This window comes from Oryctolagus cuniculus, chromosome 4 (assembly GCF_051225735.1).
Source record: "Oryctolagus cuniculus isolate XC-2025 breed Fujian yellow rabbit chromosome 4, ASM5122573v1, whole genome shotgun sequence".
Lineage (NCBI taxonomy): Eukaryota > Metazoa > Chordata > Mammalia > Lagomorpha > Leporidae > Oryctolagus > Oryctolagus cuniculus.
Window position 1 is genome coordinate 80,569,659 of NC_142870.1, and position 13,134 is coordinate 80,582,792.

The 13,134-nt window shown below is 44.4% G+C and overlaps 1 protein-coding gene across 38 annotated transcripts in view; it reads left to right on the forward strand.

Annotated features, from left to right (window-relative positions):
* Positions 1-13,134, forward strand: part of KALRN (kalirin RhoGEF kinase) — a 777,940-nt gene that overhangs the window by 486,392 nt on the left and 278,414 nt on the right. For all 38 annotated transcript variants that reach the window (XM_089331826.1, XM_089331827.1, XM_089331831.1 and 35 more), the window contains 4 exons: positions 317-466; positions 2,762-2,876; positions 6,970-7,085; positions 7,587-7,709. In XM_089331826.1, the coding sequence (XP_089187952.1) occupies positions 317-466; positions 2,762-2,876; positions 6,970-7,085; positions 7,587-7,709 (504 nt within the window). The remainder of the gene's footprint in view (positions 1-316; positions 467-2,761; positions 2,877-6,969; positions 7,086-7,586; positions 7,710-13,134) is intronic.

Consider the following 13,134-nt stretch of genomic DNA (forward strand, 5'->3'; position numbering starts at 1 on the left):
TTTTTTTTCTCACTTTGCCTACCACTCCTAGGTGATCTCATCAATCCTCATAGCCTCAGCTTCAGCCATGAACTATAAGAAGATAATTTCCAAACTTGTAACTCCAGTTGTAATCTGTCTCCTGAGCCCTGGACACAGGATTCTTATTGCCTCCTGGCTTTCTGTTAGATGTCCCAAGGGCATTACATACTCCAACTCTACAAATTGAACTTTTAATAACAAGTGTCACCTGTGGAGAGTTCTGTGGGCTGAAGGTCCTCAGAGGATACTTCCTGACCAATTAACTCACTGATTCTTTTCCTCCATGATTCATTAGGTGTGCAGTGTCCTGGAGAGTTTAGAACAAGAATACCGGAGAGATGAGGACTGGTGCGGTGGACGAGATAAACTGGGGCCAGCAACAGAGATGGACCACGTCATCCCACTTATCAGCAAACATTTGGAACAAAAGGAGGCCTTTCTTAAGGTCAGAGGACATTGTCATGCAAGGTCTCAGACTCCAACCTTATTCTTTTGTCTCTGTCTCTCTGACTTTCAAATAAGTAAGCAGATACTTAAAAGAAATAGAATTAAATGGGGCCAGTGTTATGGAGCCACTTGGAACACCTGCATCCCATAGGAGCACTGTTAGAGTCTAGGCTGCTCCACTTGCGATCCAGCTCCCTGCTAATGCATTTGGGAATGCAGTGGAAAATGGCCCAAGTACTTGGGCCCTGCCACCCATGTGAGAGATGGAATTCCAGACTCCTGGCTTCATTCTGACTCAACTCCTGGCCATTACAGCCAGTTGGTGGAGTGAACCAATGAATGTACAACCTCTCTCTTCCTCTCTCTCCCTCTCAAGTCTACGTTTCAAGTAAAATACATCTTTAAAAAATAGAATTAAAAGAGTAATTTTATATACCCTATTTATTCATCTAGACATTATCAATTACCAATAAACTATTCTTATGTGTTGAGATGGAAATGCCCCCTGGGGGTTTTGCGAAAACCCTTGCTTCTGGGGAGAGGGTGAGGAGTGGAGTCCTGACCCATGCAGGCTGTCTGGGTTGTAGGAAGTGCTGCGAGCCTCCTCCCCAGCCTTTGATCCTCTCTGTCAGAGGATTCCTGTTCAAGCTTATCTGAAGGCTCCATTTGCCCTTAAATTTCTTGGTTTTTGTTCTGCTTCCTCTGAGGTTTCTGAAAGTATAAAAGAGAATTTTTATACCCTGATATGTTGCCACTAAATTTATACAATTCCATAATTAACTGCCTTTCTTTTATTAGGGATTTTCTCTATTTGACCACCTCTTTGAGTTTCAGTTTTATTGTTTTTTTACGATGTCCTCTCCCTGCCCTCCTCCCATATATCTGGTGTCTGCACTGGTATTGGTTAGAACCCTTAGTAATGAGCTCTTACTAATAACATCAAATAGAAATTTTTCTGTACAGGGATTTAGAAAGCCTTTCCTAGTGCACAAATGAAGCTTAAAACAAAGTGTGATTTAAGTAGAGAACATTAATGGTTTTAAATAGAGGCATCAAGATATTTCTTCATAAAAGTAAAAGAAAATGTTTCTTTTGAAGAAGGAAAAAAGCAAGCCCTCTGGCCTGATGTTTTCCATATGCTCCTACAACCACGGAGAACAACTCCCCATCACTGTGGGAGTTGCAGAATGCCAGGCTCCGCATGTGTGTGCACTAGTTGGTCCATTTTAGATTCCTCGGCACTGGACTGCCATCAGGCTGTTGCGTTCACGAGCCTCAGAGTTCATGGACCCCAGCAGGCTTTCTGCCAGAGATCCTAAAGCCTTTGTTGCTCATTTTCATTAATAAAATTATGTAGTTTTATAATTCCATGACATTAACTATATAATAATTTCAGTTATGTAATTTGCAGGAACAGAGGCAAAGTATTAAAAGGTTTTAAAATTTAAGTTTTGTCTAGAGATCATTTAATTCTGAAAGCCATATATTAAAGATTGGAGTACTATCAAAAGGGAAAGGAGGGGGACTTACTTTTTTGGAGAAATCCAGAAACTTTGTGGGCTTGAGAGACTCTAGAAATATTCTCAGTAGACCCAGACTCCAGATCCAAGCTGTTCCCGGGCCCTGCCCCTGTGGCACCCACAGCCTTCTTCACCACCGTTACAACAGGGGGATGTGACCTGTCCTGTCTGTAGTCCAAGCTGATGAGAATCTTACTTCTTCATGTAGATCATTATTCCCCAATGTAGGATGCTTGTGAGTGTTACTTAGGTGAGGAGGGCTCGGTGGGAAGGCAAATAAGTTTGCAAAACGTTGGAAATTTTCATTTAGATTTAGAAAGTATGGTTAATAAGTATGTTTGCCTAATTTCCTTGCTCAAGTCTAAATCAAACTAATGTTAAACAGGTTTATATCTCCTGGGCTTACACCAGTGGTCACAGAAGGGATGTTCTTGTGACAGAAGAAAGCCAGCCCAAGAGTGACCATCAGCAATGGCAAATCAACACATAGGGAGTCATAGGGAGTCAGGGCACAGCGGGTGTCTGACTTTTCTCTAAGGAGAGAGGAGAGGCCCAAGACACAAGGAAGGCTCAGACGTGTGAGCCTCTTAAACTGGAATAGGAGCGTCCATGGACCAGAAGTGACTGCCATGGCTCTTCCCCTCCAGGTTCCTCCAGGACCCTCATCACTGCTAAGTCCTTGAGCCTCCTACAGAGTGAAAGGAGGCCCCCCTGGGGTCTTGGCTCCTATACACCTAGAGGGGACAAGGACCTCACGCCTTTGTTTCCCTCAGGCCTGCACCCTGGCACGGCGGAACGCTGAGGTGTTTCTCAAGTACATCCACAGGAACAACGTCAGCATGCCCAGTGTCGCCAGCCACACCCGGGGACCTGAGCAGCAAGTGAAAGGTCAGTGAGACACCTGCCGGGCCACAAGCCACTTCAGCAGCATGCACTGGAAGCCAGCCCCTCCCTTCCGTGCACTGCACACCCAGCCTTCAGCAGGCCCAGATGTCCTCCTCCTCCTCCCTGAAGAAGAAAAGTAGAATGTGGGACAATGTGGGTAACAGTGATTCATGGTCAGTTTGTAAACATGCATCAAGACTTGACATGGAGAAATAAGGACAAAATTTCTCAAGATTTTTCATCTTTCTTAGAGTCTGGAGCCTCACTGCCTAATAGTTTTAAGATAATGGGAACGGATGGTCTGTATCTACATGGTTCAATATAGTAGCACTAGTCACATGTGGCTATTGAGCACTTGATATGTGGTTAATGCAACTGAGGAACTAAATTTTTACTTTTAATTAATGTAAAAAGAAATAGTTAAATATAGTTCATGGCTAACAGGTTGAACAGCACAAGGCTAAGGTATCTTATAGCCTGGGAAGAAGACATTGACTGAGAATCATGAAGCCAAGTACTAATCCTAGAGCTGTCACCTATTGTCTAAGCTTTTAAAACTTCAGTCTTCTTATTTTAAAAAGAGGTGCTTGTCTAGACCCTTGCTACTCAGAATGTAGTCCCCAGACCAGCAGTCCTGACATCACTTGGGAGCTTGTAACAAACATAGAATCTTAGCCCACCACCCAAAATACAGTGTCAGTATCTGCATTTTGATGAGACCCCCCATGCTTATCCCACCAACCAGGTGGAGTAGGTGCACATAAAGTTTAGATAAGTCTATTCTAAATAATCTTTAATATCTCTCTGAATTCTGTTAAGTTCATGATTATATGAAAAAAATGCAAACTTTAAGTTATTATTCATGGAGTTACCATGTCCATGCACAAATTAACCTTTGAGTTAGGTGAAGAGTTTAGCAGATGTCATCATGACAAAGCAGAAAAATACAACCTTGGAGACTGAGGCTAGGGAGGGAACCCAAGCTGACGTGGAGCAAGGGCTGGGACAGGCTTGGAGACACTGTGGACAGAGTGGAGGTCCAATGGTCTGCTTTAGGAAGAGCTTCTGCCTCCTGCTCAGAAAGCTTAAGAGTTGGGAAGATCAGAGGTCCCTGGAAAGACTTAAAGTTAGGAATCAAAGTTCCCCGCAGAGAGGAAGGTAGTAGGGTTCCTGTTCCAGATGTGCTGCTCTGTTTTTGATTGAGGTACCCTGTGGGTGGCTGTCATTATGTCACCCTCTCCTCCACATTTCAGAGCATATGCTCTGACTTCCAACACAGGTGGCAGCCTGGGTGAGGCCGCCCACACCTGTGTTTGTTAAAGAGTAGCAGGCTCTCAGAGAGGAGATGCTTGCTTCTTGGGGACAAGGGCAGGTTGTTGTCTTTGTAAAAGCTTTCAAAGAGAAAAATGACACCTGACCTCCTTCAGGATGTTTTCTTGATTTCTGTTGATTCTTGTAGAGGGAGCTGCAATGAGCAAAGCGGGGACATAGAAACTAAAGACCACAGGTTCTCACCCCATCTTTACCCAGTGAAAGCTTCCACCTGGGCAGGGACTTACGATCCATTCTAGTCTCTTCTGTATCTGTTTCCTTTTCACCTGCTGCCTGGACCCAAAACCAGTGCCACATAGATTTTTGTTATGGGAGCAACTATTACTACATAACAACCAAAAAAAAAAAAAATTCAGAAGCATACAACTGTAACCATGTGTTGTTTGAGAGGCTACGTGGCTGGGGGTTAGCTATCGTGGCTGGGCTCAGCAATGCACTGTGCTTCAGCTCCAAGTCTGCCTGGCTTGGCTGCCTCACTACAGGTAAGGGTCTCGTCTGTTCCATGTATATTCATTCTGAGTCCCGGATTAAAGGGGAAGTGGATACCCAGAGGTTCTTATAGGGGTGATGGCAGGGGTGCAGGAGGCAAGGTCAAGTCCACAGCACATTTTTCAAGCCCCTGCTTGTGTCATATCTGTTAACAACCAATTTGTCAAAGCAAGTCATGTGGATGAGCCGGAGGTCAGTAAGAGAGTAAGGAAGTATACTTTGCCTTTTAAGGAAAGAAGTAAAAAGTTGCAAGATAAAAAATAGATTAGGGGGCCAGTATTGAGAGGTAGTTGGTGAAGCCACTGCCTGTGTTGCTGACATCTTATATGGGTACTGGTTTGTGTCCCAGTTGCTCCATTTCTTTTTTTTTTTTAATGATTTATTTATTTATTTGAAAGGCAGAGCTACAGAGAGGCAGGGAGGGAGGGAGGGAGGTCCTCCATCCATTGGTCCACTCCCCAGATGGCCACAATTACCGGAGCTGTACTGATCCAAAGACAGGAGCCAGGAGCTTTCTCCAGGTCTCCCATGTGGGTGCAGGGGCCCAAGGATTTGGGCCATCTTCTACTGCTTTCCCAGGTCACAGGAAAGAACTGGATGGGAGTGGAGCAGCTGGAACTCGAACCACCGCCCAAATGGGATGCTGGCACCATAGGCGGCCGCTTTATCTGCTACTCCACAGCAACGGGCCCCCAGCTGCTCCACTTATGATCCAGCTCCCTGCCAATGGCCTGGAAAAGGCAGCGGAGGATGTGGTTGGGCCCCTGCTACCTATATGGGAGACCCAAATGAAGCTTCTGGCTCCTGACTTGGCCTGGCTCAGCCCTAGCCATTGCAGCCATCTAGGAAGTGAGCCAGCATATGGAAGATCTTTCTCTGTCTCTCTGTAACTCTGATTTTCAAAGAAATAAATAAATTTTTATATAAAAAAGGAATAGATCAAGCAGGGATGAATAATTGGGACTCAGAAACACTCTCAGCCTAAGAGAATAGAGACAGCAACAATCCTTAGAGCCAAACCTTCAGCGAGGAATGTAAAGTACATAAAAATCAAAAAAATGTCTAAGTACAAGGCCTGTGACTTGAGTTATGTCATCTTTGTAAAAAATAGTAATGTGCTCTTTGCCCTAGTCACCTAGGAACCATGGTGGCTAAGATTCTGAACAGACTCTGAACAGACCTGACCCAAATTCTGATTCTACCCCTTCCTACCTGAATGACTATGTACAACTTACCAATTTTCTGTAAACCTCAGTTTCCTCATCTGCAAAATGAGGCTAGTAATAGTGTAGTATGCCCCGAGCTATCATGAAAATATGTGCCTGTCGCATAGTGAGTGTCACATAAATATTAATTATCCATGTCATCATTATTGTGTATTTTATTAATATCTGATATAGTGAATAGAAAGCAGGAGGCGAATCAAAATAAATTTGATCACTCGAGTGTGGAGCATACTAGTTAAAACACTTAGGAAATCTGTCCATGCAGCCAGTCACTCCTGCAGTGAGAGAAGAAGTAGGGTGGGGAGTATCATGGACTGAATGCATGCCATGGCCCTCTTGTGGTGCCACACACTGTGTGTGTAGCCTCTCATTTGGCATCTCTAGAGATAATGTGAGCATAGCTTTCAGCTTTTCTTATGATCAGGTCCAAAACAAGGTGGAAATTTGCTCCTAGAAACTACGTGTAGACCGGATTCCAACACAGCTTCCCTGTGTTCACTGTTTAGAAGTGCTTAAATCAACACACTTGTGCAGGACTGAGAGTGTGGCTCATGACAAGGGCTGTCCGTGCAGCTACACCTGACCTCACTCCATGCTCACCTCCTGACTCCCTTCCAGCAGCTCCACCAGACCTTCCCAGATTATCAAAGTCCATCCATGCTCAGTAAACTCTAGGGACTGACCGAGTTAGTTTCTGTGTTGGGGGCTGACACCTCCCAGGGTCCCTTACAACCACAGACTAACTTGTGTGTGAAGAGAATGAGAACCACTGGTAAGTCCACTGTGTCATATCCTTCTCCCATTAATTGACAGAACTCTTGTCAACAGGCTGTCTCACCCCAGACTCCCAAGTCTTGCTTTCTAATGGGAGAACTTCTGGGAAATTCTCTCTGTCCCCAGAGTTTTCTCCCTTTCTTCTGACGCTAGGTGAGTCCTCTGGGGAGGCTTGAAAGTCACAGGCACATGACACATGGGCTGTGGGGCTGAAGTGCTTGGTGGGGTCTGCTCAGAGCCTTCCTGTGACTGGTGTGGTCTCCTCTGCCCTGCAGCCATCTTGAGTGAGCTCTTACAGAGGGAGAACCGTGTCCTGCACTTCTGGACTTTGAAGAAGCGGCGGTTAGACCAGTGCCAGCAATATGTGGTGTTTGAGCGCAGCGCCAAGCAGGTATGTCCAGTGCTTCTCCAGGATTTGCCTCAGTTCTGGGCAGTAATCAGAGGCCCAGCTGACCAGAGCTTGTGACAGTGCAGAGGAAGTCCACAGCAGTAGGCAGAGTGGAAATGGGAGGTGGGGATGAAGAGAGGAAGGAGAATAGGTTGTAACCTGTGTCACCTGACTGGCTGAGCATTTACCACACTCTGTTCTGAGTTCAATATGAGGAGATGCTAGGGCACCCAGTGTGCCCCAAGGCCCTGGAAGCTCCTGGGCCTGGCCTGGAAGACTCTGTGGTCTACTAGAGCAGACACTCTCCTCACTGGAGAGAAGTTTTAAATTGGAGATTGGCTCATTCATAACAACAACTTCAGAGCTACGTGCTGAGCAAATTGTGTCAGTGTCTCCTGTATTCATCCTGTGTCCCCAGTGGTAAACTTTCACTGTGGCATGGTGGCATGACTTCCTACTGATAGCTGCCTTTCAGGGAACTGGCTGTGTTGTTTTCTCCCACAGGCACTGGACTGGATTCAAGAAACAGGTGAATATTACCTCTCAACACATACCTCCACTGGAGAGACCACAGAGGAGACTCAGGAACTGCTGAAAGAATATGGGGAATTCAGGGTACCTGCCAAGGTAGGAGACTTCCCAAGCCCCTCCCCAAATCCATCTGGCATGCCCCACTCTGACTAGTTTCATATTAAAGAAGCAAAAGGCCATTTGTGAGGGGAAATACTTGGCCACAGTGGCAAGGAGGAAAACATGTTTAGGATTGTCTCCTTTGAAACCTGTATGCCCAAAGATTGCAGCTGCTGGGTAAAACAGTTATAGGAGGTCAACTACTAACCCCATGCTCCCAAATACTAGGCTTCATGCTCCACATTCTAGAATCTGCAATGTTCTTTTAGACCAAATTTGACAAATGTGTACTCATACAAAAATTTGCACATATCCATATATTCTTGATATTTGAATGGCTTGAGAAGTCCACCTTTGTTGGGGTCTTAAGCCTGAGGCTGGCCCCTGACCAGCAGGGGACAGTACAAGCACTCCCCGACAAGGCGAACGGGAGAGGTAAAGTCGACAGGTCAAGCACACTGCAGCAAGCACCCGTGAGTTCTGTTGAAGCAGAAACTACTTTATGAGGAAGTGTACAGGCTTATAAAGCTTATGAAAGACATGCGCAGTAGGGGAGCCAATCAGCGAAAAGGTCATGCAGGCATGGGTGGACCATGCACAGGGGCATATAGGGCTCATGCACTGTCCCTGTGTCTGGAACTGAAGTGGACCTATCCCTGCAGGTGGTCCGATCTCGCGTGACTTAAGCGCAGTGGCCGCAAACACACTCCCCGAACATCTGCCAGGCGCCATGTTGTAGGAACTATTGTAGGCAATGCCCAATACACCTTAAGGGAAAGGCTGATGATTATGGGTGGGTTCATAAAGCAGGTGTGAGTTTCTTATTTCCTGAGCTGACTATTTCTATCGGGCCTCACACCTGCTTCTGAGCCAATCTGGATCTCCAGGGAGCAAAACATGCATGGGTACACATACCCCCCAACACACACACACACTCACAGCCTCTTTCAAGCTGGGTTGCTGGGAGAGAGGTGCTATCATAATAAGAAATCTGGTCACCTGTTGTCACAGCCAGAATTTCAGTTTGATCTGAGAAGCCATGGGTTTGAATGAAACTCTGGTCTCAACTGCCTTCTTGCAGCACCTTCATCCCTCACACTGTGCTCCCTGCTTTGTAGGAGCCTTTCTTGGCTTCACATGCACCCTTGCAGCTGCTCTTCCAAGGTGGAAAGAGCTGCTTCCATGGAGGCCAAGGAGGAGAGTGTGTTACTTCTCCCATCCTACCAGAGATACTTCTGGCACTAGTGCCCCTCTAGTTTGCTGTGGCAAAATTAGGCCCTATCCTCATTCATTCCTGAACTGATATTTGAGAAGTGGCCGTGTACTTTATGAACCCTATCAGAACTCTCAATATTAGGGAGCCTTCTCCTGCATGCTTGTGGGTATTTGGGCTTTTTTGCCCAATATGAAAAATGGGGAGTTCAGCTAAGAGACTGTTTTCAATACTAACTGGAGCAAGTAGCATAAAGAAGGTGGCAGATGCTTAGAACCCTTTTCAAATACAAATGAAAATGGCTTTTGAATTAATTTGAGTTTATCTGCCTCTCTCCAAATAGTGTCAGTAATTAACTACTCACTGACCGAATCCCATCTGATCTCTTGGTGTTTCTACCTACATAGGATGGGTCATGGCAGATACCCAAAAGCTTCCTAGGATCAGAATCTGTCCAAATGCTAAGTGCAAATTGGGAGAATTGCTCAGTTTAGCTCATCCTTCCTTTACAACCTTCCTCCAATCTTTCCCTTCTTTTCCATTCACGTCGGTAGCACCCTAAGCAGCAACAGCTTCCTAACTAGGTCCCATGCTTGTGACCTTTCCTTCCTTCCAATCTATTCTTGGTGTTCATCTTTAAAGCAACTTCCACAACTGTACCACCCTATCACCCCCCCCCCCACAGAATTACTTTCATCCATCTCTTATGAAAGCTCTGTGCTCCAGCTAAGTGGATGTATTTTCTTACCTCTGAGAAATACCTCATGTATTACTTTTTGCCTCTGCACATTTCCCATTCCATTTTCCTGCCCAAAATGTCCTTCCCTTCCCTCTAGTGTATACTTTTTTTTTTTGACAGGAAGAGTTAGACAGAGACAGAAAGGTCTTCCTTTTCCATTGGTTCACCCCCTAAATGGCCGCTGCGGTCAGTGCGCTGTACCGATCCGAAGCCAGGAGCCAGGTGCTTCCTCCTGGTCTCCCATGCGGGTGCAGGGCCCAAGCACTTGGGCCATCCTCCACTGCCTTCCCTGGCCACAGCAGAGAGCTGGACTGGAAGAGGGGCAACCAGGACAGAATCCAACGCCCCAACCAGGACTAGAACCCAGGGTGTCGGCTCTGTAGGCGGAGGATCAGCCAAGTGAGCAGTGGCGCCGGCCTGTAGTGTATACTTTTTAACAGATGCTCATCTTTCCAATGCAATGCCTGCTCCTCTGTTCTCCTGCTGCATGTCAGGGTATTATCTGACCCATCCCTGCACACACCCTTGTCTTTATAATCATAAGGCACCTGTCATGGATTGTCTGCTCTTCAGTAATCTGTGTACAATGGGATTCCATTTGTCAGCCAGCGAGATCTCCATGGATGAGAACCACACGTTGTTCATGCTTTGTTCCTCAGGCTGCCTGACTGTGTCTTACACATTGAAGGGAGGCCACAATATGTTCAAGAACATAAGGAGGGAAAAGGAAGTTTGGGTAGATTTCAACAATGCCCCAATCTATATTTAATATGATTCTGCTACTTTGGTTCTCAATGTTCTCTCTCCCTTTCAACATAACTACTTCTACTACTGTCTTTATATCTACCATGCCCTAGAGCTCAATGCTGTTTGTGTCAGTAGCTAAAGAGTCCTAAGTCCAGCTGAGGAGTTTCTGGGAAAAGCAATAGCCTCCTGCCCTACCTCAGTCCCACTTCCCAGAGGATAGCCTCTGTTAACCAGCCATCATTGCTTTTTTAAAAAAAGATTTATTTTATTTATTTGAAAGGCAGAGTTACAGAGAGGCAGAGGCAGAGAGAGGGAGGTCTTCCATCCACTGGTTCACTCCCCAGGTGGCCTCAATGGCCAGAGCTGTCCCAATCTGAAGCTGGGAGCTAGGAGCTTCTTCTGGGTCTCCCAAGTGGGTGCAAAGTGGCTGCAGGCGCCCAAGGACTTGAGCCATCTTCTACTGCTTTTCCAGGCCATAGCAGAGAGCTGGATCAGAAGAGGAGCAGCCGAGACTTGTACCGGCATCCATATGGGATGCCGGCACTTCAGGCGGCGGCTTTTACCCACTACGCCACAGTACCAGCCCACCACCATTGCTTTTAATCTTTATAACCACTAAAAAAAATCTGAAATAGAAACCAAATTGACCTTGGACCACAAAAGAATGAATACAGTGGCTCTTGTGATTGAATGAGGCAATAGAGTATATTGTATTATTATACTCTGCTCCAAAGAAACAGATCAAGTAGAAGAAACACTGAATATAAAAAGATACTTTCTCTATAAAACCCACCAATGTAAGAATCAAAGTGAGGCAGAGAGTTTGGGTGAAGATAAGAGGAAAACAAAATTTCTATGTTGTGGTATGCCCCTAGACAATCTAATTAGGAGGATACAAATGACATTTTCCTATTGTGGGTTTCAAAATATAGAAGGAGTCAAGGCACACAGTATTAGGTTTAATCGTCATGACATCTGGGAGAACTCTGTTTCTTCTAGAAACAAAACTTTTTAAGATTCTTTTTTTTTCTACAATTCAGTGTTTTTCAGTATAGTATATTCATGAGACTACACAACCATTGGCACTATTTTTTCCAAAATAGTTTCATGACCCCCACAGAAAAACCCCATACCTATTACCAGTCACTTCCCGTTCTCCCCTTCCCCCCAGTCCCTAGCAACCACTGTTTTACTTTCTGTCTTCATGGATTTGCCTGCTCTGGACATTTCATATAAATGGTGTTATGTCATATGTAGGGTTTTTTCTGACTAGCTTCTTCCTCTTAGCATATATTTTAGGATTTATCTGTGTTGTAACATTTATGAGTATCTGGCTCCTTGTTATGGCTGAATAATATTCCATTGTATGGGCACACTACTTTTTGTTTACCCTTCATCAGTTGATGGACATTTGGGCTGTTTTGAATTTTTGAGTATTATGAATAATGTTGCTATGAACATTCATGTTTTGATGTGAATTTGTGTTTTCAGTTCTATTGTGTGAATACCTTGAAGTAGAATGTCAGGGTTATACGGTGCCTTTGTATTTAACATTTTCCAAAGTGGCTGTACCATTTTACACTCTTATCAGATAGCAGCATATATATAAGGGTTCCAGTGTCTCCACATCCTGACCAACACAAAGTCCATGTTTGTCTCTTTGATACAGCTATCCAAGAAAGTATGAAGGAGTATCCATAGTGGTTTTGACTAGCCCATGCCAATGACCAATTATATTGAGATAACACTTTTTTAAACTGATGATCTTTATCTCTGAAAGTGAAGGAAGTCATAAGATATACTGGACTTCCTTCTTCTTAACAAAAGAGAATTAAGCAGTAGTGAAAGTGACTGGATCCTTGACCCAACTAAATTATGTCTGCTTGGAATTCAGGCAGCAAGGAAAGGGGATAACAGGGACAGTCAGACAAAGAAAAGTCTAAAAGGTTCAGATAGAAGACAGCATGATTCAGTTTCTGGATCTCCTAAGAGGAATATAGCTTATATGTGATGGAATTTTAGTTTTTCATGTATAGTAACAAATGATCCCCTGTGCAGTGAATATGAAGATGTATCTTAAGAAGCTGTTACCTACACAAGGAGCATGATAATTTCATAGCTACAAAAAATACATACAATAAATACCAGGACTATCAATATTGAAAGTCAACTATCAAAGATTATCAGAGTATAATAATATCAAGAAGGCTAAATCTTAAAGAATTATAAAATATGTTAAAGGCAAAGGGCTTCTAAAAACTTTATTCAAAGTAAGAATCACTGATTAGGGAAAGATGGTAAATATTAACTGATCAAAGAAGAAAGAAAGGAAGAAGAAAAGGGAGATAGAGAAGAAAATATACTACTGAACTCATTTTTCCTTAACATCTGTCTTTTCCTGCAGTTCACATGGAATTCGAAATGGAAAGGATAGAACATACATTAGGACACAATGAAACCCAAGATAAGTGAGTTGTCAGTTCAGATTTCCAGCTCTAGACGAGTTTAGTCTCCGAAGTCTCCCTTTTGCTCACAGATCACGTCTATATTTCTAAACCTGTCATTCAAGAGCCACTACAATGTGACCCCTACTTTATCATTCTATATGAGTTACCTTGGTAGCAAGGTGTGAGTTTCAAAATGGCTTCAGTTATGAAGGAGAAAAGGTACTGTGCACCTGTTTGTGGCAACAAAGAAGATAGAAGCTCTGTGGCTGGACCACC